The sequence below is a fragment of the Castor canadensis genome, chromosome 17 (genome assembly GCF_047511655.1).
Source record: "Castor canadensis chromosome 17, mCasCan1.hap1v2, whole genome shotgun sequence".
NCBI lineage: Eukaryota > Metazoa > Chordata > Mammalia > Rodentia > Castoridae > Castor > Castor canadensis.
In genome coordinates, this window is record NC_133402.1 from 2,011,685 (window position 1) to 2,038,971 (window position 27,287).

The 27,287-nt window shown below is 41.2% G+C and overlaps 1 protein-coding gene, 1 non-coding gene and 1 pseudogene across 2 annotated transcripts in view; all 3 read left to right on the plus strand.

The window, feature by feature from the left end:
• Nucleotides 1-27,287, plus strand: part of LOC109692517 (ATP-binding cassette sub-family A member 17-like) — a 94,997-nt gene that overhangs the window by 51,336 nt on the left and 16,374 nt on the right. Inside the window, exons 10-20 of the mRNA XM_074059473.1 lie at nt 2,660-2,832; nt 3,799-3,942; nt 6,488-6,617; nt 8,137-8,291; nt 10,837-10,992; nt 11,191-11,401; nt 12,260-12,410; nt 20,414-20,512; nt 22,542-22,704; nt 24,413-24,713; nt 26,936-27,209. Coding sequence (XP_073915574.1) covers nt 2,660-2,832; nt 3,799-3,942; nt 6,488-6,617; nt 8,137-8,291; nt 10,837-10,992; nt 11,191-11,401; nt 12,260-12,410; nt 20,414-20,512; nt 22,542-22,704; nt 24,413-24,713; nt 26,936-27,209 — 1,957 coding nt within the window. The remainder of the gene's footprint in view (nt 1-2,659; nt 2,833-3,798; nt 3,943-6,487; nt 6,618-8,136; nt 8,292-10,836; nt 10,993-11,190; nt 11,402-12,259; nt 12,411-20,413; nt 20,513-22,541; nt 22,705-24,412; nt 24,714-26,935; nt 27,210-27,287) is intronic.
• On the plus strand, nt 14,391-15,555 carry LOC109692515 (ras-related protein Rab-8B pseudogene; annotated as a pseudogene).
• LOC141418713 (small nucleolar RNA SNORA51) lies at nt 17,016-17,144 on the plus strand. The gene has a single exon (XR_012443367.1). It is a non-coding gene; the product is annotated as a small nucleolar RNA SNORA51 (small nucleolar RNA).

Consider the following 27,287-nt stretch of genomic DNA (forward strand, 5'->3'; position numbering starts at 1 on the left):
TGAAGTGACATCATTGAAGTACTAAAAGAAAAACACTGCCAACTAAGAATTCTACACCTAGTAAAAACATGTTAAAAGTGCTTGCCTAGTAAGCACAAGGTCCTGAGTTTATACCCCAGGACAGCCCAAAAAGGCGGGAGGAGACCTTTATATATATATATATACACACACACAAATATCATAATGAAGCCCATTTTGTATGAGAGAGAGAGAGAACGAGTTCTTGGGTTCTTGGACTGGGGCATAGCTCAAGCTCAATGGTAGAGCATGTGCATGATCCTGTATCTGATCCCCAGCACACACAAAAAAAGGGTTCTTCAGGCAAAAAGAATGCCAGACCAGATAAAACTTGGTTCTACACAGATAATTTAAGAATACTAAAACTGAAGATACAATTTATTTTGTCTCATTTTTTTGCTTTAAAACAATTGTCTAAGGCAAAAATGGTAATAATGCATCATTTATAACTGATGTAACATATAACAACTATATTCAAAGGATTGGAGGTAAGAATTGAAAATATATTGTTGTGAGGTCCTTTTACTACATGAAGTAATTTGTAGTATTTAAAGACAAATTCTGGGACTGGGTGTGTGGCTCAAGCGTAGAATGCCTGCTTTGCAAGCTTGAAGTCCTGAGTTCAAACCTCAGTCCCACCAAAACAAACAAAAACACACATAAAAAGCTAAAGATAAACTCTGACTAATTAAAGTTGTATATTATAAACTCTCAGGCAACACAACATTTTTAAAAAGAAGTCCATAGTGGAGATACAATGACATCATAAAAATTCTCCATTAATGCAAGAAAAAGAGGGAAAAGAGCTAAAGAACAACTTAGGCCAGATGCTGGTGGCTCATGTCTATAATCCTTGCTGCTCAGGAGGCAGAGATCAGGAGGATTGCAGTTTGAGGCTAGCCCAGGCAAATAGTTTGTGAGACCTTATCTCGAAAATACCTGAAACAAAAAAGGACTGGCAAAGTGGCTCAAGTGGTAGAGTGCTTGCCTAGCAAGCGTGAGGCTCTAAGTTCAAACCCCAGTAATGCCACAAATAAACAAACAAAAAAACAAACCCAGCTTGGAACAAATAGAAAAGAGCTGGCAAGATGATAGGCTTTAATCTAGACAATCAATAACATATTAAATGTGAGTTATCTAAACCCACCAATGAAAAATATGCAGAGTGAGTGGATCAAAAGGCAAAACCCAACTCTATTCTGCTTATAAACATCAATAAAAGAATGGGACTGATACGGGAGTATGCACATTTGGGTGTTTTGGGGTGATTGATGTGGAGTGTTTTTTTTCAGGTATTTTCTTTGTTAAATTATTTTATGTACTTTTCTACATGCATATTCACAATAAATGTCTATGGAGGTGGGAAGGAGCTTTGTGGTTTTCTTCCATTTGAACACTGCAGACTGCTGGATGAGGGGGTTCCTGGCTTTCCTGAACTAAGCATGCTTAGTATCTGTGCCGCTTTGGGATCAGTGCTGACATGTGCAGGATCCAAATGTGAAAGACAAAGTGAAAGGCAAAGCTCTTGGTGGGAACACAGACTCAAATTAGACTCTCATCCCTGAAAGGGCTTTAGTGGTCACCTGGGCTTGACTTCTGACAGTATATATGCCTTCTGGACTAGCAGCTCCCTGAATCTTGTTAGAAATGCAGAATTCCAGCCACCCCCCCCCCACACACACATGCCTCTTCAGCATCTGCTTTTAGGACTGTGGATGTGGCTCAAGTGGTAGACCATTTACCCAGGAAGCACTAGGCCAAGTTAAAGCCCCAGTACCACAAAATAATAGTAGTAATTTAAAAGTCTGCATTTTAACTAAATCCCTAGGTAATTAGTAAGCACATTAAAATTTGGGAAGCACTGAGATAGGATGTCTGTCTGCTCCAGCACTTGAATCTCTCCTGCAATCCTCCTCTACCTCTTTGATCCTGATGTGGAGGCTGCAGATGTGCAGCCTCCTGGATGCTTTAAATAAAAAGCTTCATCAACTTCTATTCAGTTTAGACACTTGGCTCACACAGAACACACGAGTACTCAGGAATGGAGCCCAAGCCCTTCCTCAGTGCTTTGCTTTATTCATGGAATAAGTAAGTATTCAGCAGGTACTCCATAATAGATCCTGGTCAGATGTTGAAGATACTGAAAACAAAAAGAGCCCTTGACCCCAGAGACTGCACAGACTGGGGACAGCAATGAGTGAGCAGATTCACAGTGGAGTGCAGGAGCTTCTAAGTTAGGCACACTTCTTGTCTGGCCATCTCTCCCAGACAAGAAGTATGGGTACACCTGCTTCTTGGGTAGGGAATTATCTATCTGAGGTAAGAAGTAGCCAAAGGAGGCAGGGAGGAATGGGAAGGCATTCTAGCAGCTTATGCAGAAACATGGAGATGGGTCTTAGATGACCAAGTATCTTACTCATTGGTGTTGGTGAAAGTAACGTCACCTGTTGGCAACAATAACAGTGCTTTATCTCATAAGAGATAAAGTGCCCACCTTTCCTGTGCCATGTGCTGGTCCTGTAATGTTCCAGACACAAACAGTCCAGTCTTGTCACTAGCCTAGCTCCTGACTGTTTGGTGGGAAAGTTTTGGTGACTTCTCTGCCTTTAATATAGCACCTGTCCTCCTTCCTTTATAACAGGCACCGGCATCCAGTGGAGAAACATGGGCAGCATCAGCAGAGAATTTAGCTTCACTCAGGTGCTGCTGATGCTCCTGTTGGACTCGCTCTTGTACTGTGCGATAACCTGTTATGTGGAGTCCATCTTCCCAGGGAGCTATGGAACACCCAAGCCTTGGTACTTCTTTGCCATGGTTAGTTCTGATGTTGCTGTTTTATAGATGGAAGTTAAGCTTTTAAATTATTTGTCAGCAATGTTCCTATGTCTCTCAGTGATATCCTGATTAAAATCTCAAACCCCAGGAAGTCTACACCCTGGGTTTATCCCAAACCTATCGATTTGTGGTTGCCACTGGAGTATAATTAACAGTGAGTCTCGGTTTCTCCGACTCTTGTCCCACAGCTGATGTGATAGATGGAATGGAGCAGGAGCATCAGTCTCATGCATCGTTCCCCGCCCTCCCTGCCATGTGCTCACAGATGCTTTAGGGGTGCCATTGAATATCAGGCCCTGCATTCTCCACAGTACTTGACTGTCAACATGCTAGAGACCTTGCACACCCTTTCCCCATTGACCTATACTAGTGGAAAGGCCCTGAAGTTCTTTGGGACTTCTGTGACCACCCCCTAGGGTGCCAGCAGGGGCACAACTTATTATGATAACCCCTGACATTCTCAGACTCAATTCTTTCCCATGGTGACTAAGTTTTTCTTACAAAGTTGAGCTTCTCATGCTTGACTCAGTTTTCCTACAGTGCCAACTGGTGGCCCACCCATAGACCTGCTGATCCTAACGGAATCACACAGACTTGGGACATCTACAGAGTTTACTTTGCATCCCTTCTTGGAGTATGGGGAATTGGATTGTCTTCAGACCCAGCTCCCAGGAATACTGACTGCTGGTACCATAGTTTTCCAAGTATATCAGGAGCCAGAAAACAAGGCAACTTTCCTAGCTCCTTCCTTGAGTTCATGGGTGGCAGGCTGCAATGCAGTTGACTGGTAACAAATCCATAAACAAGATGATTGACTGCTGTAGCCACCATTAGACGTTGATGCAGGTGCACCGCCTATAGGGTAGAGAGAGAGAGGCTCTAATTTACCAAGATATTTATCTTCCAGAAGAAAACATCAGTCCACATAAATGACTTTCTCCTCAGCCTTCCTATTGGTTCAAGAAACCTGTTCCAGTTACACAGGCACTGCTGGACATGGAGGATACTGAGAAAACTCTGAAAAGCAAGTTCATACAGGAAGAGCCAACTGATCTGATAAGAGGAATTGAAATCCAGCATCTATACAAGGTTTGGCTCATAGACCTCATTCTAAGGACTTAAGAAATAGCCCATATAAGCTTCTCTTTTTTTCTAACAGTGCTTACAAAATACTCTTTGTGACTGGGAATTTCAATCTCTTCTGTAATGCTAACCTTAAAATTAGATATAGCTTGAAATGCCCTGTTTCTGGCCATGGTGTTAAATGACTGGATGAAAGGTTTGTGAACTGTTTCTTGGAAGTAGTCTCCTCTTGACCTCCAGTACCAAACACCCCTGTTGGACTCTTTCAGTCATTTGGTGGATGACTTTTACCACCAACCAAATTGAAAACCAGATTGTGCTGTTGGCTTCCCAGTGCAGATTCAGAGGCAACTGTTCTTGTATAGGTGACTATAGAGCCTTGTTCCACATGATCCCTGTGTTAAGGACTCCTGTAATAGGGTGTGAGCTCAGAACCTGCAGTGTCTATAGAGTCTGATTGTTCTGTTTGAAATCTCTGTTCTTCAGCTATGCAGAAGCATGGAGTCCTATACTGCTTGGACTGCAGAATTGTTGTCTTGAAGCCCTAGCTCAGTTCTGTTAACTTCTGCTTGTGGGATCAACTGCATTACATCCTAGCCCAGGGTACTCAAGAAATGGGTCCAGCTCCTCTGTGTAACACTACTACCATATAGTAGTTAGGAATGCCTGACTCTTCACCCATCTTCTGGAGGGGTTTATTTCACATAACAAACAGTCTGCAGTTAGATGGTTCTGCCTCACTTCAGCTCTTCAACCAAGCCAGAACACAGCTCTTTCTGATTGATCGAGTGATGAGTGAAATGGTTGCTTCCCCTAGCCATTTGTAGCCTGTATGCTTTCATGGCTGCTGTAGCTCATCTGTGGTGAGAAGCAAGTGTTTGGTAAGACTTGCCTTCCTTCCCTTCAGTAGACTATCCCTATCCTTATTGCTCAGAACTTGGCCACATTGCCATCTCTACTGAATGTGAGACTAAGAAGTCAGGAGCAGTACTGTCATACTGGTAAAGGCTGGGCATGGTGGCTCACATCTGTAATCCCAACTATGTGGGAGGCCATAGGTAGGAGGATCATGGTCTGAGGCTGGCCCAGGGTAAAAATGCAAGACCCTATCCAAAACTTAACTAAAGCAAAAAGAAGAGGGGAGGCTGGGGGTGTGGTTCAAGTGTTAGAGCTCCTGACTAGCAAGCACAAGGCCCTGTGTTCAATCCCCAGTACCTCAAAAAACAAAACAAAACAAAGCCGATATCAAGCATATGTGGAAGCAGGGGAAGCTTTCAAACTCCTTCAATAGCGCCCTGCCCAAACCATCACTGGGTAGATTGTGAGAAGAAGTGACATCCAAGTCCCATCCAACAATTGTGTCTGCACTCCAGACCCCAAGTTCAGTCAAAATGCCATTAGATGGGACAGAAATAGTCTAAGGCAGGCCAGGAATGTCTCATGCCTATAGTCCCAAGTTCTTGGGAGGTGAAGATTGGGAGGATCAAGGTTTGAGACCAGCCTGGGTGGAAAAAGGAATCAAGGCCTCGATGGGGTGGTGGTGCCCACCTCTGGTTCCATCTACGTGGGACTGCAATCCAAGGCCAGCCCCCAGGCAGAAACACAAGACCATAACCAAAAGAGAACAAAGCCAGAAAGGACTGTGGGTATGGCTCAAGTGATACAGTACTCAAAGCCTTGAGTTCAAACCTTAGTCCCACCAAAAAGGAAAAAAAACCTAAGGCAGATAGCAAAATGCAATACCGTCTCTGGGATGGCATTATGGTTGTTTTTTAATTTCTTCCTTATACTCTTTTTTTTTTCTCTTTGGTGGAACTGGGGTTTGAACTCAGGACTTCATACTTTCAAAGCAGGTGCTCTACCACTTACACCACACCTCCAGTCTATTTCCTTTGGTTATTTTGGAGATGGGGGTCTCACAAACTATTTGCCTGGCCTGACCTCGAATGATAGTCCTCCCAATCTCAGACTCCCAGGTAGCTAGGAATGCAGGTGTGAGCCATGGGCATCCAGCTCTTCCTTCTATTCTTAATTATGAATTGCTTGAATAATAAAAAATAATATTTAAAGTACTGAAGATATCTTGCTTGGAAAACAGGAGGCTCTGAGATTCCTTCTCCAGATCAATACTTCCAGAGAAAGAAGCAAGTTATTAGCCTTTCTTGGGGGCTTAGCTAGGAAAAGGGACAAGGTATGGTTCCAGAAGCAGAGAAGAGCGCCACTCATGCTCCAGGCACTTCTTCTTTGAGCTTCCAATCCTCTGGTCAGGTTCTTTGTTACCAGGTTCTGGGGATCAGGGAAAAGATGTTGGGATTGCTCAGGGTCAGCTCCTCAGTAGCTCCAGGCAGCTAAACCGTAAGAAGGCTCTCTTTTTTTTTTTTTTAGATTTGTACTTGAATTTCCACTGATGAATTTTTAAGGGAAGTTGATATGGGTGCTAGGCCTGTCACAGCCTCTTCAGAAATGCCTCCTCTGTGTGTGTGTGTGTGTGTGTGTGTGTGTGTGTGTGTGTGTGTGTTACATTGCCAGTCATGCCTTGACCCTCTCACAGGTATTTTACAGGGGAAGGAGTAAACTCATAGCAGTCAGAGATCTCAGCATGAATATGTACAGGGGGCAGATCACTGTGTTTCTGGGACACAACGGAGCAGGAAAAACCACCATCTGCTCCATGCTCACAGGTACTTACTTGTGTGGGGTCTGGCCTCCTGAAAAAGCACTTAAGAAATCATTGAGCAGAGCTCCAACTCTTCTATTAGATTTTATAGCGATTTTAATATTAAACATTGTTTTTTATTGTACCATCTACTTAGTGTCTGGTTGTTCAATTTACCCTTGCCAGGAAAAGGAAGTCTTTGCCTCTCTCAGTCAGATTGCAGAATTCAGTTCTGTTCACTGTAGAAGCCATGAACAGTGAGAGCCTAGCAGTTTCTTTGGAGATAGAAATTTCCTGTTACAGCAAGGCACTACTAATCTCTCAACAGAAACATCTGTGTTCTAAAATGGTGTCTGTGAATTATTCTAAAATGATTCCGTTTCAGTATATTTTGCACCTAAATAATTATTTTACATCCTATTTTATTCAAGAAATATATATATTTATTAAAGGCTTAACGTGTAAAGCACTGAACAAAACCAATGAGGCACACTTCTGACCTTCAAGGAACTCTAAAAGCCAACCAATTTTTCTTGCCCACAGAGCACCACACTGCTGGAAAGCTATTAGCACCTCACAGTCAGTCTGCTGTGGTTCTCTTCACTTAAACCTTCCATTGAAGACATTTGAAGAGCAGCAATAGTAGCACTTGGTGCCCCGTTCGGTATCAGCTAGCAGATGGTCAGTGGACCAGCTCTGTGTGTGTTAGGGCAAGGGACTGAGCCCCACAGTTTCCTGAACAGGCACAGTGGTGTTTTTAGAAGATGGTCTTCTTTTGGGTACATGCATTGTGGCAGTGTGACCAGTTAGGAAGGTCCTCTTCCTACCACATAGACTTGTGAGGTCCTCATTGCTGGAAGGAAAGTCAGCTATATCCCCCAGGCTAACAGTCAAGAAGACAAGCCAGCACAGAAATAAATAAATAAATAAATAAATAAATAAATAAATAAATAAATAAATGTATGAGCCAGTTGTATATAAAAATCCATAAGGCTGTCTATCAAAATGCTAACAATATTTATCTTTTAATGATGGGACTTGTATAACCCTTGTTTCCTTTATTATTTCTTTTTTTCTTTTTCCAGTAAGAATTTGTTGTTCTTTTCACCCTAAGGAAAAGAAAAACAAAGACAGTATGCAGGTGGGCAGGCTGCAGAATTTTACACTGGCATACATTCATGCATTCCTTGTCTTTGAGGATCTCAATTCAAGATTGTTATATTTCCAAAATGCTTTCTTCTTTACCATATTTACTAAACATTCAAATTATTGCTTAATAGTTACAGTAATATAATTTGCTTTATAAGTACATCTGTTGTTTTATTCACTTAGCCGATTGAAGTTGCTCAAAAAAAGAAACGAATCTTCTATCTCTAAAAATACTTGCATATTATCACACATACAACATATATTCCTTGGATGCTACCAATTGACTGACAGTGGCAAAGAAGGGAGAATAAGCATACAAACCAGGGGTAGGAATTTGTACTTCTGAGTTCTCAGACTGAAAATGACGTTAGGGTGTCTCTTCCACTTGGTTCTAGGTCTTATTGTCCCTTCAAGTGGGAAGGCACTTATCAGTGGATATGAGATTTCCAAAGACATGGTTCAAATCAGGAAGAGCATGGGGTGGTGCCCCCAACATGATATCTTATTTGATAACTTCACAGTAGCAGAACATCTTTTTTTCTATGCTCAGGTAAGTTGATAGTTAATGGAATATTTGTTCCTTCTGTGTCCTTCTTGGGAATAGTGAGATAGACTTCAGTTCTCTGGTGCACTTTGGGAGGGTCTTTTAAAGAAACACTCATGTTTCTCTACTTTCAACACTTCTGATGTAAAATGCAGGGTGCAGTTTTCCCACCCAACCAACTCTCCAGACACTGTGTATACTACAGTTCAGTTCTGATGCTAACTGCCTGGCGTGAACATAGAACCTGCACCCCATCCCCAGGTTAAGGGCTGAGTCTCAAGACTGCCTCTCACTTCAGATGCCAATTACAAATCCCAGGTTGTCACCAATACTTCCAACCAACTGACTATCAATCAAGGATTCCCACAGCCCCTCCTCAGGTTCAGTAATTTTCTGCGATTTCTCACAAAACTCAGGGAAACATATACTTACATTGACCAGTTTATTGTAAATGGAATTTTAAAAGATACAGATGAACATTTGGATGAAGATGTGCATAGAGTAAGGTATGTGGGAAGGGGTGCAGAGCTTTCATGCTCTTTCCAAGTACAGTACCCTAACAGTACCTCAGTATGTTCAGAGACTCTCCAAACCTCATAGTTTAGAGAATTTTGTGGGTGGATATCCAGTTTTCTCAGCACCATTTGTTGAACAGACTTCTTTTCCCATTGACTGGGCTTCCCACTCTTGTGAAAAAATCAATTTATTATAGATGCATGTTACTGTTTTTGGACTCTCAATTCTATTCCATTGTTCTGTCCTTCTATAAAACATTCTCCTTCCACAATGTCTTGATTACTGCAGCTTTGCAGTAAGTACTGAAACCAGAAGGTATGACTTCTCCAACTTTGTTTCTTTTTTCATATTGGAATTTTGATAGGGATGGTATTAAATCTGTAGGTTTTTTGGCCAGTAATGTCATCTTAACAGTATTAAAGATTCAAATCCATGAACATAAGACATATTTCCATTTATTCCATTTATTTAGGTCTTCTTTAACTTCTTTCAACAATGTTTTATTGTTTTCAGTGCACCATTCTTTTACTTATATGGTTAATTTCTTTTCCTAAACATCCTTTGTGTGGCTATATAAATGAAATTGTTTTTGTAATTTCATTTTTAGATAGTTCATTACTAGTGCAAAGAAATATAGACTTATGTGTTAGGCACAGTGGTTCATATCTACTATCCCAGCTACTGGGGAGGCAGAGATTAGGATTGCTGTTTGTGGCCAGCCCAAGCCAAAAAAAAAAAAAGAAAGAAAAGTAGGAAGAATACAGTCCAGGCCAGCCTGAGCAAAAACTCAAGACCCTATTTCAAAAATAACCAAAGCAAAAAGGGCTGGAAGCATGTCTGAAGTGGTAGAGCACCTGCTTAGCAAGCAAAAGGCAGGCCCTGAGTTCAAACCCCAGTAACACCAGGAAGGGAGGAAGGAAGAGAGAGAAAGAGAGAGAGAACAAGATTCTGAGTTCAAATTCCAGTACCACCAAAAAAAATTTCGGTTAATGAGTAAAATGAGTTTAGTAGGGGTTACTTAAAGAGTGTGTCGGATTACTACAGAGGGCATATTCACCCACCCAGACTCTCCCTTACTCAAGGCACCACCCTCCTGCCTACCAAGCTCCTATTCCATATGGCTAAGTCCATAGCATATACCTGAATTTAGAGCACCACCCAGTGTCGAAACAGCAGAAGTAAGTACAGGTTCAAATAACCAAACAGATAAAACCAGGCTCTGGACAAGTACTGTGTTCACAGAGTAATTTCCTTGCCCTTATCAGGAAGTTTTCCTGGTCTTGGAACACACTCTGATCCTGGGTAGCACAGCAGTTTGTTTTTCTGAAATCTGGCATGTGGAACAGCTAAATCTTAGCTTGTTGCAAGATGTGATTACTCTCTTCAGGACCGTGAGAGCTGGTTTCACTATAGCCTGCAATCTAGCACTCCAGAGGCTGAGGCAGGAGGATTGCAAGTTCAAGGCCAGCTTAGAGTCAGACCCTATCTCAAAAAACCAGAGGAAAATAAATAAATACAAACTTGAATTTGTACTTTTTGGTGAGGGAACAGACTGCAGATTGACCTCGGGGTCTTGTGCTGTAGGTAAGTACTTCAGTTTATTTTTCAAGTAGGGTATTGTTTTTGTTCAGGGCTGGCCTCAGGATGCAATCCTCTTACCTCTGCCTCTCACATGTGTGAAATTACAGGTGTATACCTTATACCTGGCTTTTTATTGTGGATTTGAGTCTTACTAATTTTTTTGCCCAGGCAGGCCTCAAACCCAGTCCTCTCATCTCTGCCTCCCACGAAGGTAGAATTAACAGAGACCACCACCCCCATCCCTGTGTTTGTATGTTGATCCTGTGTCCTACAACTTTGCTGAAGTCATAGATTAGCTTTAATGGATTTGTTGTACATTATTTAAGGTTTTCTATATATAAGATCATATGATCTGCCAATAGGAGATAGTTATACTCTTTCTTTCAATCTGGATGATATATGCTCCCATGAGCAGCCCTGGTTCATGCCCTTCCCCTGTCCCCTGCTGTTGCAGCTAAAAGGCCTGTCCGCCCAGAAGTGCCCTGAAGAAGTCAAGCACATGTTGCACCTCCTCAGTCTGGAGGACAAGCGGGGCTCAAGGAGCAAGTTCCTGAGCGAGGGGATGAAGCGCAAGCTCTCCATCGGCATCGCCCTCATAGCAGGCTCTAAGGTAGGGGGCAGTGGGGCCCAGCCTCCTAATGCAGCCAGGGCAGCACGCCACACACAGTGGACAAACACAGGGCTCCAGAGCTAAACCTCTTGAGTTGGGCATGTCCCCAACTCAAGCCGCACAGGGCTCACAGCACAGCCAGCCTGGGCCTGGAAGGTGGCTCTGCCATCATCACAAAGCTGTGCCTCTGCCTTCCAGTTGCTGATTCTGGATGAGCCCACCTCAGGCATGGACGCCATCTCCAGGAGGGCCATCTGGGACCTTCTTCAGCAGCAGAAGAGTGACCGCACCATCCTGCTGACCACACACTTCATGGACGAGGCCGACCTGCTTGGGGACCGCATTGCCATCATGGCCAAGGGGGAGCTGCAGTGCTGCGGGTCATCACTGTTCCTCAAGCAGAAATATGGTGAGTGGTGGGCAGCAGGTGGGCAGGTCAGCCTCCGTCTCATGACAAGGTCAGTGCCACACATCAGTGGGGAGCAGCCTCGGAGGAGCTTGTGGGAATGAAGAAGAAATGAAATAACACCTCTACCCAGGCTCCTTGCTACTCAGCCCTCTGCTATGCATAGCTGTCCTGTTTCTCCTCAGGTCACCGACTGTCCTTACACAGATGTCACATTCTCAGTAACACCTTCTTCATCCTGTTTCAAATCACACTCTGTTTATTTTTCTCCTTAGCACTTGTCATTAGTACCCCATAAACTTTACTTATTTTTCTTCTGTCTTCTATTCCTTTAGTGAAAGCCCCATGAGATTAGATATTTTTTACTTCTATATCCTCAATATGTGGAACAGTGCCTGTCATATCTTAGGGCATCAGAAATGTTTGTTGAATGAACACATGTCCTGAATGATAGTAAAAGGTGTTACTGATTTCTAAAAGAATGTTTCAAATGCTGTAAGGTATGTAAGTATCCTCAAAACCATGGTGTAATTTTTATGTAGGTATCTTTGGTCTTCAACTTAACATTCAAGGTGCCTGCCTACTAAGTTTTCATTTCCTCAAGTTAGTTATCACTGAAAGGGAGTATTGCTGTTAATCTAGCCTTCTGTGGTGTTATCTAACATTGCTAATTTGCCACTGTCACTGGAGCAGAGGGAAGAGTCCAGAATAGAATTGCAGAGGTCCTAAGGCCAATTCATTTGGGTTTAAACTTGGCCTCACATTTCCCTTTCCCCTGGAATTGTACCATTTTAAGCTATAGACCCAAGAAGAAAAGTATAAAGAGTAAAATGATTTCATGTCTGTTACATGGCATTTCAGGAACAGGATACTATATGACTTTACTGAAAACACCTTGCTGTGACACAGAGAAGCTTTGTCATCTTATTTATCATCACATACCAAATGCAATTTTGGAGTCCAATGTTGCAGAAGAATTAATATATATACTTCCTAAAGATAGCATACACAGGTAAGAACCAAGAGGTTACCACAGCCCATCCCTGGCCACATAAATCCATGACCTTCACAAATACTGCAGAATACACAAATTTCCCCTAGGTCTGTCCTTTTACAGAATCAGAACAAGATTTAGGATCTCATTATCTGAATTAAGTGTGGCTTCTCAAGTGCGGTACTTGGGTATGGTTGTTCTTGATCTGAAGAGCTGTGAACTAAAGAGAAGCATTATCTGATCTGCACATACCCAATGCATTGGACTTGCAATGATGATATGGGTAGGATGTCCACAATAGACAGAACCATCCGGAAACAGAAAAAACAAGAGGCATATAACCATTGTCTTTAGAAATTCTGAATTCTAGGTGTACATGTGTCACCAATTTCTGCTTTTTTAGGGGCAGGGAATATACATTGATCAGGATACAGTTCTACTTCCTAAGAGTGGTTTTGATCAGCCCTTGACTCTACTCACTGACTATTGACTCTGCCTCTTGAATAGTACTTCCTTTTCCATAAAAACTGGCTGATACTTGCAGTAAGTAGCTTCATTACCTGCTTCCTGCCTATAGGAAATTGTCCAGGGGGCCCTTTTGATTTTGAACATTCTCTATTCCTTACTGTCCAAGCTGCTATGTTTGCTTAAATACTTTATAGGTTTCCTACATGTCAGATTATGAAACATATTTCATTAGACTAAAGTCACATTTACAGTCTTCAAAACAGGTCATTCTCTACCTTGGGCTAAGAGCCATGGTAACTTGGTATAACACCCCAAGATTTTTAGAAGCCTTTGTCCAGATGATAGAGTCTGTGGGCAGTGGGGTACCACTGAAATTTATCAATTGGCTCTCAATAAAGACTCTCATACCTACACAGTTAATCAGCTTTTTATCCTGAAACAATATTTTATTGATATCACTTTGGCTTTCATTTTTTTTTCCCTGAGTACTTCAAGAACCTTTTGAAAGCTGGAAGACTTCCCTGGACCCTCTATATTTTCTCTAATTTCTGTCAAATATTTGATTACTTCACTTTTTAGGTTGCTTCTCTTGTATTTTACCATACCAGCTATAATAAACCAATTAATGCTTTCACTGTTGTGACTGAACATTTCCATAGGAACGTCACCTCAAGTTCATTAAATACCCTTCCATGTTACCATGTGTGAATGTGTTGCCAAGTCTTCTATCACTAAATAATGTGAAAAATAATTTTCTCACTGTTTTTCCAGGCTCTATCTTGAGTTCTCTTAAGGCTCTTCTTGCCTTCCCCTCACTATCTGGTCCCAAACCTATGTCATATGTTCTAGATTTTTGTTGAAGTGTCCCTGGTACCAAATTCTCTTTCAACAAATTACTTCAAAATGTGCTGTATTTAAGTGACAACCATTTTACTCCTCTCATGGTTCTGTATGTTGACTGGGCTCAGCTGGTCAGTTTTTATAATGTTGTCTGGGGCTATAGTTGTCTAGGGCCTAGAATGAGCTGGAATATCCACAACAGCTCATTTTCACATCTGGGGTGATGGTACTGGCTATCGGCAGGGAGCTCACTGGGGCTGCTGATTGTAGCACTCAGTCCTCCTCTCAAGGTGGCTTGCACTTCTCATAGCATGATAGGAAAGGTCCAAGAAGGGACATCCCAAGAGTGAGTGTTCAAAAAGGGAGAAAACAAAAACATCCACTCCTTTTAAGGCCTGAGCTCAGAAATACCAAAACATCTCTTCTGTCACATTGTCTTGCTCAGAGCAGTCAAAGTGAAGGGGGAAATAAGCACTTCTTGAAGCAAGGAGTGGCATGTATGATTGGGGGGAGGAATTGTTAGGTCGTCTTTACCAGTTAGCCACAGGAAGAGACAGTACGTAAAGACTGTTCATGTAACAATTCTGTATGTGTGTGTACATGCCTCATAGCAGAACTTTAAAATAGGTGAGAGAGCGCCTCTCTCCGCCGCCTCCTCTCGCTCGTCGGTCAGAGGGCCGGAGCGAGAAGATGGCGAAGACGTTCAAGCTGTTGCTGATCGGCGACTCGGGCGTAGGCAAGACCTGCCTCTGTTCCGCTTCTCTGAGGACGCCTTCAATACCACCTTCATCTCCACCATCGGGATTGATTTTAAAATCAGAACGATAGAACTTGATGGAAAGAAAATTAAGCTTCAGATTTGGGACACAGCAGGTCAGGAAAGATTCCGAACAATCACAACCGCGTACTGTAGAGGAGCCATGGGAATTATGCTGGTCTATGACATCACTAATGAAAAATCCTTTGACAATATTAAGAACTGGATCAGAAACATTGAAGAGCATGCCTCTTCAGACGTTGAAAGGATGATCCTGGGGAACAAGTGTGACATGAATGACAAAAGACAAGTGTCAAAAGAGAGAGGGGAGAAGTTAGCAATTGACTATGGGATTAAATTCTTGGAGACAAGTGCAAAATCCAGTACAAATGTAGAAGAGGCATTTTTTACACTTGCACGAGATATAATGACAAAACTCAACAGAAAAATGAACGACAGCAATTCATCAGGGGCAGGTGGGCCAGTGAAGATTACAGAACACCGATCCAAGAAGACCAGTTTCTTCCGCTGCTCACTGCTTTGATGGACTCTTGGTTTCTGAGAGACTGCAACACACGAGTGGGCCCTTTCCTGCTTCTCTGAAAGCATAGGTCACCCAGCCTCAGAGTCACACCCGGCTGTTGCTGAGAGCACCGTGAACTTAGATCTCAACATGATGCCTAGTGGATTCTAGCCTCGAGGCCTAGCAAAAGAACAGGCTCCTTTTCCCAAACGTGGAAGCAATGAAGCGGAGACACACACAGGACCTAGCTGGTTTTTCTTTGTTTTAGCTCCTGTTGCAGAAGCTGCTATCTTTCTTTTCCCCTTTGCACATCAGTGTTGGCCTTTCTCTATGACAGCACAATCTCAGACTCATACTTGAGCACTTTTGTGTCCTGAAGTTCTAGACAGATTTGTACATTTGGCAGGTTTAAGAGACAACGGAACATTAAGCAGAGGTTTATATACTAAAACTCTTTAGTTTTAGTTGGTCTGGTTCATATGGCCAAATGTTACTGCATTGGTTGCATTTACTGAAGGGCTTTGATTTATGATTTACTGAAATGAGAATCATTAAATTCTGATAAATTTTATTTAAAAAATAAAATAAAATAAAATAAAATAAAATAGGTGAGATGAACGTTGACAAAACCAGATGTCAAAAATTCTACAACCTTGTTGGAAATTACAGCACCCTGCCTTCCATTGTGGGTAGTACCAGTACTTGTTTTTAAAAACAACTCACTAAGGATATAAGATATTTGAATAACACTGTCATCAGCAGACACTTGATTTACTTGCCATCAGTGGACACTACATACCACAGCTGCAGAACTCCCATTCTCTTTAAGTGTCTACGAAGTGTTTATCATAATGGACTCTGTGCTGGACCATGAAATAAATCCAAATAAATTTTTTAAATTGGAGGCTTATACTGATGGAGCAGAGTACAAAAGCAAGCAGTTCCCCATGTAAGTGACCAGGCCCTTCCAGAAGTACTTGTTGTCAAGCAGCATGTTCATTATATTGAAAAGGAAATGATGGTCAAACTAACCCATTTCAAGTAAAGATTCTGAAGGCTTTGTGCCTTCAGACAAGTGTCTGCTCAGTGCTACATATAAGAAAAAGATTGGCACTGTGGTAAACTCCAAAGAAGTATTGCAGTGTTTACAGAGTAGTGGGGAAAAAAAGTTTTCTGTTTCATGCACATTCCTGGATTATATCTTTTTAAAATCTCTGTAGTCATCAAAGTGTAAAACTCACATGGCTTATTGCAAGGGAACGTGACGGACATGGAAGGGCTGGAGAGGGACAGAGGAAGCAAGAAGAGCGAAGCGGCAGAGAAGGGGCACAGCTCTTGCTTTAATAGCAAACCACTGAATTGCTATTTCCCCCTTGGTGTTACTTTTGTCCACAAGGCTAGGTTTCTAGTTCTTCTACTATATCTGTTTTCTTGTATAATTAGGATCATTTTGGAGAGAAGAAGAGTTATTATGTTTATAGTAGTTGTGGCAAAAAAAATTAAAAAGTTTATTTTAGAGCTATGCTACATATATATTCCTGGATTAAAGTTTTTTTAAATTCTGTATAATCATCTCTGTGAAGAGTATTGTATTATTAAACCCATTTGTCTAGCTTATCTCTCAGCAAAAATTGAAATCATGTAGATTATGATCTCTGACTAAAATAGAACTAAATCAGAAATTATTACAATAAGATAACTAGAAAATCCTCAAATATTTAGAAGTTAAACAACATACTTCTGAATAGCTTGGGGTCAATAATAAAGTGGAAAACATTTTTAACTGAATGATAATGAAAACACAACATACCAAAATTTTTCAGATGCTGCTGAAGCACGTCTCAGAGGGAAATATGTAGCTTTTTAAAGCTTCCACTAGAAAAGAATGGCTTAATACCAATCACCTAAGTTTCTAACTAGAGAGGTAGAAAAAAGAAGAGAAAATTAAATCCAGAATATGTAAAAGAAAGAGATAAATATAAGAAGAAAAAAGAAATAACAAATAAAAAAGGAGAAAACTTATGAAGCAAAAAGTTGCCTCCTGGTGCTCACCACAGTCTGTGTTCTTACACTGACTGTACAGAAAAAGGAGAAGTAAAGCTACCCCACATATACCTCAACCCAGGTCCTGTGCCTGGTCTGTACTATGAATGGGAAGACATGGTGGGAGAAAAAAAAAAAGAAGCCAAAAGTTGAAAATTAAATTGATAAGTCCCTAGCAAAGCCATTAAAGATAAAAGAAAATTTACCAGCATCAGGAATGAAAGAATTGCTATAATTACAGAGCCAAGAGTTATAAAAGGATAAGACAACACCATGAATAGATAAATTAGGCCATTTAGATTTAATGGACTGATTCCTTTAAGATAACAGCTTATCAAAACTGACACAAAATAAAGTAGAAAAAATGAATAGTCATACATCTGTTTATGAAAATGAATTTGCAATAAAAAACATTCCCCAAACGGCAACTCTCTATTCTATCAAACACTGAAGAAAGAAACAACTACAATTTCTTAGAAAATAGAGAAGATAGCACCCCCTCCTCATTTTAAGGGTAGCAACACTCTGATATCAAAACTTGGAAAAGGTGTAACAACAAAAGTTACAGAATAATATTCCTTACGAACATAGACAAAAAAAATCTTGAACAATATATGAGTTGACAATGGACTTTATCTGGAGGCTCCAAGATGGCTTCATTCATATGTCTGGTGCTTTGGCAGGGAATTTTGGAAAGCTGGACCCATCTGGGCCTGTGGACCAAAACATCTCCATATGTCTTGTCCAGCATGGTTGGTTCAAGGAAGTGAGGCATCTCACATGGTGGCCTAAGGCTGTCAGAGAATTCAAGACACCTTGAAGCCTTCTTCGGACCTAAGCTCCATTGCTTACATTGCATCACCTTTTTTTTTTTTTCAGTTCTGGGGTCAAACCCAGGGTCTTCCATATGCTGGGCAAGGGTTCTCCCACTAAGTTGCATCTCCAGCCCTTGGTTTTGGAGACAGGAGCTCACTATGTAGTTCATGCTGTACTGGAACCCTTAATCCTACTGCCTCCAGTTTCCAAGTGCTAGGGTTACAGGTGTGTACCACCACTCCAGGCCCTTTGAATCTTCTTAGTCAAAAAAGTCTCTAAGGTGAACCTAGATAGAAGAGAATGAGAATTAAACCCCACCTCTCAATAGAAGTAGCAAAGAATTTAAAGCTATATTTTATATATCATATGATCCAAGATAAGTGAAAACCATGTCCAAAGAAACAAGACATGTAGATTAATGTTTATAGCAGCTCTATTCATAGGCATTCTGACTTGGAAACAATCCAAGTGTTAATCAACAGGATAGGTATATTCCTTCCATTGAGTACTGATCCAGTTGACATGAATGAACAGCTAATGCATGTAACAAGATAGCTGAATCTCAAATACATGTTCTAAGATTCAGCTAGATACTAAAAAGATTGCGCGACCTATATGAAGAGCAAGAACAGGCAAAATTTACCTATGGTAATAGATATCAGGACTGGATTTCTGAGGGCAAGAGATGCACTCATCAGAAAGAGAACATTAGAGCATTTTCTAGGGTAAATGGAAATGTCCTGTATCTTCACTGGGTTGAGATGTGTACATTTTTCACATTATATAGTACCTCAGGTGTAAGTACAAGGTACTTCACTATGTCTATTGCACATCAGTTTTTAAAAAGGGACATAATCACCTTTTACAGTGGTGAAACAGAAACAATGGTGTGAGTACAGTTCCAGTACCTGAAAATTGAATGAAGAAAAAGATATTGAACATATTGAATATATTTGGTAAATAGTATTTGCCAAGTGTTTAACAGAGGCTGGCTACTTTGCTAACTTGTTTTTACATTTATCTCAATCTTTATAATCACTCTGTGAATTAGATAATATCTGTGTTATAGATGTGGAAAGATTTGGAGAGAGGAAATAACTAGCTTAAAGTCACACAATTAATTTGCAATGTAAGCCCTCAAACACTGTCTGCCTATAAGAGCATACACAAAGCAGGACTGTAAAGGGTATATAACATGTGGGCTCTTAAAAGCACTTAGTTGGAGTGGACACTGGGTTGTGAGAGAGCATAGGTCTTCGACTGTAGAAGGTTATGATAGATTTCTTAATATCACCCAGAAAGCCACAATTCATACAGTTCAAAAAATAGAAGTCATATGTGAGCAAATGTTCAAGGTTAGCAGACTCATAAGGACTTGCTCCTTTCCTTACCTGGCATAATAGTTAAAAGCACATCTCTGGAGATACAGAGCCTGAGTTTGGGTCCTGCCTCTGCTGCTTTTGGCTGTCTGACTTCAGGGAGGTTTCTTAACCTCTTGACATGTTTCTCAAAGAGCTATTGATGTGGTGGCATATGCACACCTAATCCCAGCACTCAGGAGGCTGAGGCAGAAAGATGGAGAGTTCCAGGCCAGTCTGAGCTACATAGCAAGACTCTGTCTCAAAAATCAACAGAAGAGGAACTATGACAGCAGAAGAGGAAGTCAGAGTGATAACAGTTGCTGGAAGAAAAGACCATAAGCCAAGAAATGCATGTGGCATCTAGAAGTTGAAAAAGGTAAGGAATCAGCTTCACCCCTGGAGCTTCCAGAAAGGAATGCAATACATTACTGACACCTTAATCTTAGCCCAGTGAAACCATTTTGGATTTATGACCTCCAGAGCTGTAAGATACTAAATATATGCAACAACAAAAAAGAGCTGTTGAAAGGACACACAGTGTTAATACTTGTAATACATGTGAAAGGGCTATGGGCATTTAGAAAGCACTCCAAAAATAGTATTATTTTTTTCTACTCAAAAGGGAAAAAAATCAATAATTATTTTGCATCTGTATAATATGCTATATATGGTTTTTTATGCTCAAAGATGAGATCATTTATTTCTCTTTTTTCTTTCACTTTTATTAGCTTATATTCATTGTACTGGGGGGGGGAATTCATTGTGCCAATTCAAAATAACCTTATGTGCCAGATACGTTTTAGGTTAATCCCTATAGGAACTTTTCTGTCTTTTTTTTTTTTTTTGGCAACACTGGGGTTTGAACTCAGGACCTTACTCTGGCTGGGTAGGCAGTCTTACAGCTTCAGCCACTCTGCTGCCAACCCTTTTTTGTGATGGGTTTTTCAAGATAGGGTCTCCCGAACTATTTGCCTAGGGCTGGCTTCAAACTGCAATCTTTCTGATCTCGGCCTCCTGAATAGCTAAGATTACAGGTATGAACCACAGGGGCCCAGCGGAGCCTTTCAAAGTAAATGCTATTACCATCATTCAAGTTCACATGCTGTAGTTATGAAATTACTGCAAAATCCATGTTTTTTCCCCTGTAGAGAGCTAAAGGTGGTAAAGAATTCACTTTCCATCTTTCAGGAATAAAACTGTTCTTTCCTTCTAGGTTTGAATCTCTATTTACTGACCTAGAACTGAGGCAGACAGAGCTGGGAATCTCCACCTTTGGGGCCTCTGTCACTTCAATGGAGGAAGTGTTCATTAGGTAAGGAAGAGCAAAACTTGGCTCCAAGCATGTTAGGGTTGGAATGTTACTCGTCTAAAGGTTACAGGTCAACGATCTGAACATTGCCAAATGCTTGAATTTTTTCTCTAACAGCCTCACTAATGGTTGTCCAGCTCCTGTCTGGTACTTACAATAATGGGAATATTGGATAATGGAGATTATGTTAAATATTCAACAAGTCTCATTTTAAAAGAAATTTCTAGGGAATGAAAAATAAAAAAGGCATTCTATCTGTTGGAGTGCTTTTGCCTACAAGTAATAGATAGCCCAACTCAGATGGTTTAAACAATAGGAGAATTTATTACTTCATTTAAAAAGAATTCCCAAGGTTGAGCAGCTGTAGGTTTCTCTGACGAGCAGTTTGAACATCCAGAAGCAGAATGGCAGCCTCTGTTCTAGGAAGGCTTGATGGAGAGCTGCATGCAAACTACTCAGTGGTGCATGGAAACTGCCAGATCAGAGTGTGGCCAGGAACACAGGAGGAGTGATTTTATCCAGTCTGGCAATATTTGTCTCTTTACTGGAACATGTAGTTTATTTGTGAATATTATTGATGATATATTCAATTATTTTTTGGCAGTACTGGGTTTGAACTCAGGGCCTCTCACTCGCTAGGCAGGTGCTCTACCACCTGAGCCATGCGCCCAACCCTCAAACTTACACCTTTCGTTTAATTTGATATTTTCTACTAGTCCTTCCAAGTACATACAGTTTTTTTCTCTCCGTTTTTTGGATTTTTTCTTCTCATTCTATTTTTACCCATCCCCACATACTAGATCAGCCTGGATACTGAGACACACATGTGTAGTTTGTCAAAGTCTCAAGCAAATTAAAGACTTATGTCTGCTCCTGGAAAAATTCTAGGACCTTTTATTTCAATCAGATATATCCCACCAACAACTTATTTAATATTGTTGTATATTTTAATTCTCTCTTCTTAACCATCCCAAAGCATTATTATTATTGTCTGAGAAATATAATTATTTGGATTCTTATACCTACCTACCCATCTATGTTTGTTCCTCTGCCTTGGGCATGAAAAATTCTGTATGTCTGGCCCTTGGAAGTGGATCCATAGCCCCAGTTGAGCCATTAGGCAACTGTAGCCCTACCCAATAGCTTGGCTGCAGTCTCATGAGAAACTTGAGACAGAGTCACCCAGCTAAGCCACTCATAAATTCCCCACCAACAGAAACTGTGTGAGATAATGAATACTCATTCTTGTTTCAAGCTGCTAACTTTTGGGATTATCTGTATCATAGCAATAAATAACAAGTACACCATCTTTTACAGAATTCTGCTGAAGGGAAAGTGAAGCACAACTTACTGGGTGTCCTACTGTGGCAGGTTCTCAGGAGTAGGATAGTGGTCCAAAGGCCATGAATAGAAACACATTTCCTTGCACCAGAGCTCTTTATTGCCAACAGTGAGCACATCTTTTGCCTAGAGCAAACTTTTCCTTAAAGGGCCAGATAGTAAGTGTTTTATACCATGCAGGCTTAGTAACACAGTCAAGGATATTACATAGGAACTTACATAACCACCTAACATGTGGCCATTGATATGGCTCCATCCTGAGCTCAGGGCCAGATAAAAAATTGGCCTTGGCTGAATTTGGTTCACTGGCCATAGTGTATCAGCCCCTGGCCTGTTGTCTCAGCAATGATGTATTCTGTAATTTTCAGTTTTTATTATTAAATAGATATTAAATATACATTAATTCGTTTTAATGTTAATGTGGTACTTTTTAAGGAAAATAACAAAATCTATTTATGCTAATTTTGTCTCAGTTCTTTGGAAGAGGCATTGATTAGTTAACTCAGTGCTTTTTGAAGACCATGCTACCCAGGAAACAAACTAGATACAGCTTCTGTTTTCCTCATTATTCTTATCCTTACATCAATTTTTAAAAAATATTACATGGATTTCATTGTTTAAAAATCCAAGCAAAATGAAGTATGCTGTGACTCTGAGATTTTATATCTGCTTGTGTTTTGGTTTGGTTTAGGGTTTGTTTATTGGCAGATTCCAGTGCACCTATCTCAACTGAGACGCAATCCCAAGTCCGTCCCCGTCCCCTGATTAGCAGAGTTCCTGTTGACAGAATTAAATATCTTCATTCAAGGATCTTCTCAATACAGACAGGCCTGCCAATCAAACCAAACACCGGAGTAAGCAGTGTATTCTAAACACATGCAAGAAAGGAGATTGTGGTTTAATTCTTGTAATCATGATATCATTCTGTCAAGAAGTGTACATCACAGGCTCACCTGTAATCCCAGCTACTGGGGAGGTAGAGATCAGGAGGATTGGGATTTGAGGCCAGCCCAGGCAAAAAAGTTATCAAGACCCCCATCTCAACCAACAAGCTGGGCTGGTGGTGTGTGTCTAGATCCTAGCTTTTGTGCATTGGTAGGTTTGCCTGAGCTAGGTTTGATGGTGCACACTTGTAATCCCAGCACTCAGGAGGTTGAAGCAGGAGAATCCTGAGTTTGAGGCCAGTCTGGGCTACATAACAAGACCCTGTCTCAAAAAATACCAAAAAGGTGGCGGGGAGGCTGAAGGTGGCTCAAGTGGTACAGTGCTTGCCTCAAAGCAAGGCCAGCCCTGGGCAAAAAGTGAGATACTATCTGAAAATAACTAAAACAAAAAAAGGGCTGGGGCATGTATCAAGAGGTAGAACACTTGCCTAGGAAGTAAGAGACCTTGAGTTCAAACCCCATTATCCCCCCAAACTAAAAACATTGAAGAAAAATATTGGTACACATTTTACAAAGTGTTTTTGACTTAGCTATCCTCAAATATTAATGTAAAATAAGACTATCATGGGTTACAGACTGATTTTCATATTTCATAGTCTCGAGTCACATAGTAAAGGGGATGTTGTTATCTATTGAGCCTTTGAGGTGGGAAGAGTTTAGGGGTCATCTGGACCAGCCACCTGTCCCTTAAAGTCCTTACTTTGCAAGGAGTTACCTGGTTCCACATGGCCATGATCTGCTTCTGGAGACAGCTGCTGAGTCTTCTCATGAGAAGTTACAGGAGTGCATTTTGGTGAATGCTGGAGGTGAATGAAGCCTCCACCATGCCGAATGTGGAAAAGTCAGATAGTGTTTGGTAGAGGCTTTCAGGAATTTGTTGATATTTTGGGCCAGGAACTTAGAATGACTAGCTCAAACCTCTCCCCATAGGAGCTCCCTGGCTAAGGGCTAGGCATAAGAAAGCACTGATGCCTGGGTCTGAGGGCCCTACACATCCCCACTCATCAGCACCCTAGAAAAGTATGCAGCCTCCGAGGGCCTCCCACCCCAGACTCCACTCCAGCTCTTAGGACCTCAAAGCACATAACTGCACACTGTGATATTGACTGTCATTACCACTGGGGCATGTTTGTGTGTAGGTCTTGCATATTTATACAAGTAAGCTGTAGCACACATGACTAGACACGACAGGATACATGCCTAGGTCTTAAATATTTATACAAGTAAGCTATAGGATACATGAGTAGCTATAGGTTAAAGATTATGTAGAAATTGTATTCATGTGGATAATTCCTTTAAAAAAAAAAGTTGTGCCAAATGAAATCTCCAACAGTGGCATTCTGCCGCCAACACACACATTCTCACCAACTTTAAATTTTTACCAGTATTGTAGATGAAAAAAACCAAAACTATCATTTGCATTTGGTTCTGCTTCCAGATTCTTTCTCTTTCTGCCATTAAACCTAATCAAGTCATGACTATGATTATGAAGCAAATTTTGAACATAATTGAAAACTTAGATATATCTGAGGGACAGTAAGTGGAAATAAGCCAGGGGCCACTTAAGTGCCTGCAGCTTCTGTCACTGTGCTGATGCCTCCTTCTTTCTCTATTATAGTTCAGTCTTCTCTGCCAACAATTCTACGCTATGCTCCTGAAAAGGGTCACATACTCGTGGCGCAACTGGATGTTGATGTTATCTGTACAGATCCTGGTGCCTCTGGTGATCATTATGCTAAGCCTCATGTTCTTCAAAACAAAGAGCATAGAAAGTATTCCCTTGGAGTTGACTCTAAAAACATATGGTCAGACTATTGTTCCGTTCTTTGTTTCTCAGAATTCCAGCCTAGATCCTCAACTTTCAGATAACTTTGCAAATATGCTTGTGGATGAGGGACAGATTCCTCTGCAGGTCCCAGGTGAGTACCAAGAGCAGGGGAGTAGGGCATGAAGCAAGTCCTTTTCTTCTTGGCAGGGAAGCGATGTTCTTCTAGGCCACCTAGTGCTCTCTGAAGATGAATTATCAGCAAGCCTCAAAAAACATCTTTCAAATTCCAAATGACAAGAAGGGAAAGGTTCCCAGGAATGAGACCATGTGTGTCATTCTAGGGATTAGAGCATTCCCAAAATGAAATTGATAAATTATTCAATGTGTTTGAATGTATTGAGGGGAGGCTTACACTTCTATCAGGAAGTTTGTGGGTATGAACTGGTGATAAATGCAAGGAAAACTAAGCAAATGAGGAAAGGAGAGCACAATTAACTTCAGGGGGGAAGTTTTACAAAAAACAAACATAATATATACGCTACTTATTTCAACTGTCAATATTTTTATCTAGTCATTATAGTGTCACAAACTGACTATTGATATAACCAAAATTATGATTTAACTCTAGGATAAGAAAGGGGTGGGGAAATCCATTGGGGTTGGTGATGGCAGTAAAACGAAATCCTTGATTTGATAATAAGACATCAACAAGTAAATGTGCTAAAATATTTGAAAAGGGGTGCTTATGATGAGCAGGCACTAAGGATGGTGCAAGTTGGATGGAGCACTAGTGTTCTTTTTCAATATGTCTCTTTGGGTATTTTTTAAAATTATACTCATATGCTATTTTGATTAAACAAGAATTGAAAGTAAGTACTTTTTAAATAAAGAGATTAAATGTAGAACATAATGTAATAAAACAGTTGGTATCATAGTGCCCTAAGCTATATTTTGGATCTTAAATGTCCCCCAAGAGGTCCATGTGTCAAAGGTTTGTTCCCAAGTGGCACTAGTGGAAAGTTCTGGAACCTTCAAGAGGTGAGGCCTAGAGAGAGGTCTTCAGGTCCTTGGAGCATGCCCCTGAAGGGGACAGTAGCATTCTGGCCCCATACTTCATCTTCTTTTTCACTTTTTGTCCATGATGTGAGTGGTTTGTGTGCCATGTATTTTCACCATGAAGAGCTATCACAGGCCCAAAGCAGTAAGGCCAGCTGACTGTGAACTGAAACCTCCAAAAGTGTTAGCCAGGGCTCGAGGCATGGTTTAAGTGATAGAGTGCCTATCTAGCAAATTCGAAGCCCTAAGTTGAAACTCTAGTACCACCCAAAAAGAAAAAAAAAGTGAGCCAAAATAAATTTTTTCTCTTTGTAAGTTGTTTATCTTAGGTATTTGTTATACTGACAGAAAGTGGTTAGTACAGCTTACCTTGAATAGGGCCTCAGATTATTCAAATGCCAAATGGGGAGAACACTAAACTCTGCCTCATGGTATCTTTGGGACAATTCCATGAGAGAGTATCTATTGAGTGCTTGCATAGTTGGTGCCCTTGAGCGTTCAGCCTGTGGCACTGTGACTCTTATCTTGGTCACTAAAGAGTCCAGAAGTCTAGGTGGATCATCTATGTGACATGGCATGTGTGCTGGGAATACAGTGGTGAACAATATTACTGCCAGCCCTCAAGGAGCTCCTAACAGAGATGCTCAGGGGCAGATGATGGGCAGTTACAAAGCAGGTGCATGACTAATGGGCATACCCTAGAGTCTGAGCCCATAAAAGAGGACAATAACCGAAAGAATGTTCCAAACAGCAAGAAGAACATCTGTAAGCCTAGGGAACTCTCAGTACTTAGGTGTAGCAGGAAGTTAAAGACACAAGGCCAAGAGTTTGGGTAGTGTCTTAGTCTGTTTTCTCTTGCTATGTCAAAATGCTATGGAGTAGATAATTTATAAATAATATTCTGTTCAACTTCTGGGAGGGCCTCCTGCTGTGTAGAAATTTGACTTTGTTGGGTTGATTGATTGTAATATGGTCAGATGTGAAGACTGGTGGTACTACATGGACGGTAAGGAGCTTTGTCTGGGGCTACATAGTCTGGGCAGAGATGATGGGGCTGGACCCAATTGAGATAGTGGAGAGGAGAGAAGCAGACAGCATTGAAAGAAACTTAAAAAATGAAGAGAAAAGACCTGGAGATTCATTCGAATTCAAGGGGAGAACAGCAGGAGGAGGTGAGCTTATAGTGGTTGGTGGGGCTGGGGATGAGATACACAGGAGGACAGCAGGTTGGAGGCCAATGAGTCCTCCCTGCCCACCGTGCCTATGTGACACTCTCGGCAACTCTTACTGCCTGTTGGGTGTTCTGCTTTCTTCTAGGTCCTATACAGGAGTTCCTGTTAAAAAAGGCAAAAGAGGAGCCTGAGGAATTTGATAGTCTCTATGTGGTGGCAGCTTCCTTTGAAGACGTAGATAACCACACCATAGTGACAGCGCTGTTCAATAACCAGGCATACCATTCCCCTGCCCTGGCTTTGGCTCTGGTGGACAATCTTCTCTTCAAGTTGCTTTCTGGTGCCAATGCTTCCATTACAGTCTCCAGCCACCCTCAACCTCAGACAGATAAGGAGCAGTCGGAGAACATCTTGTACCAGTATGTGTGACTCCCTTCTCCCAGGCTCACACTCACACATCTGTAGTGCTTCCTACTTTACCACTTACTTCCTTTTTC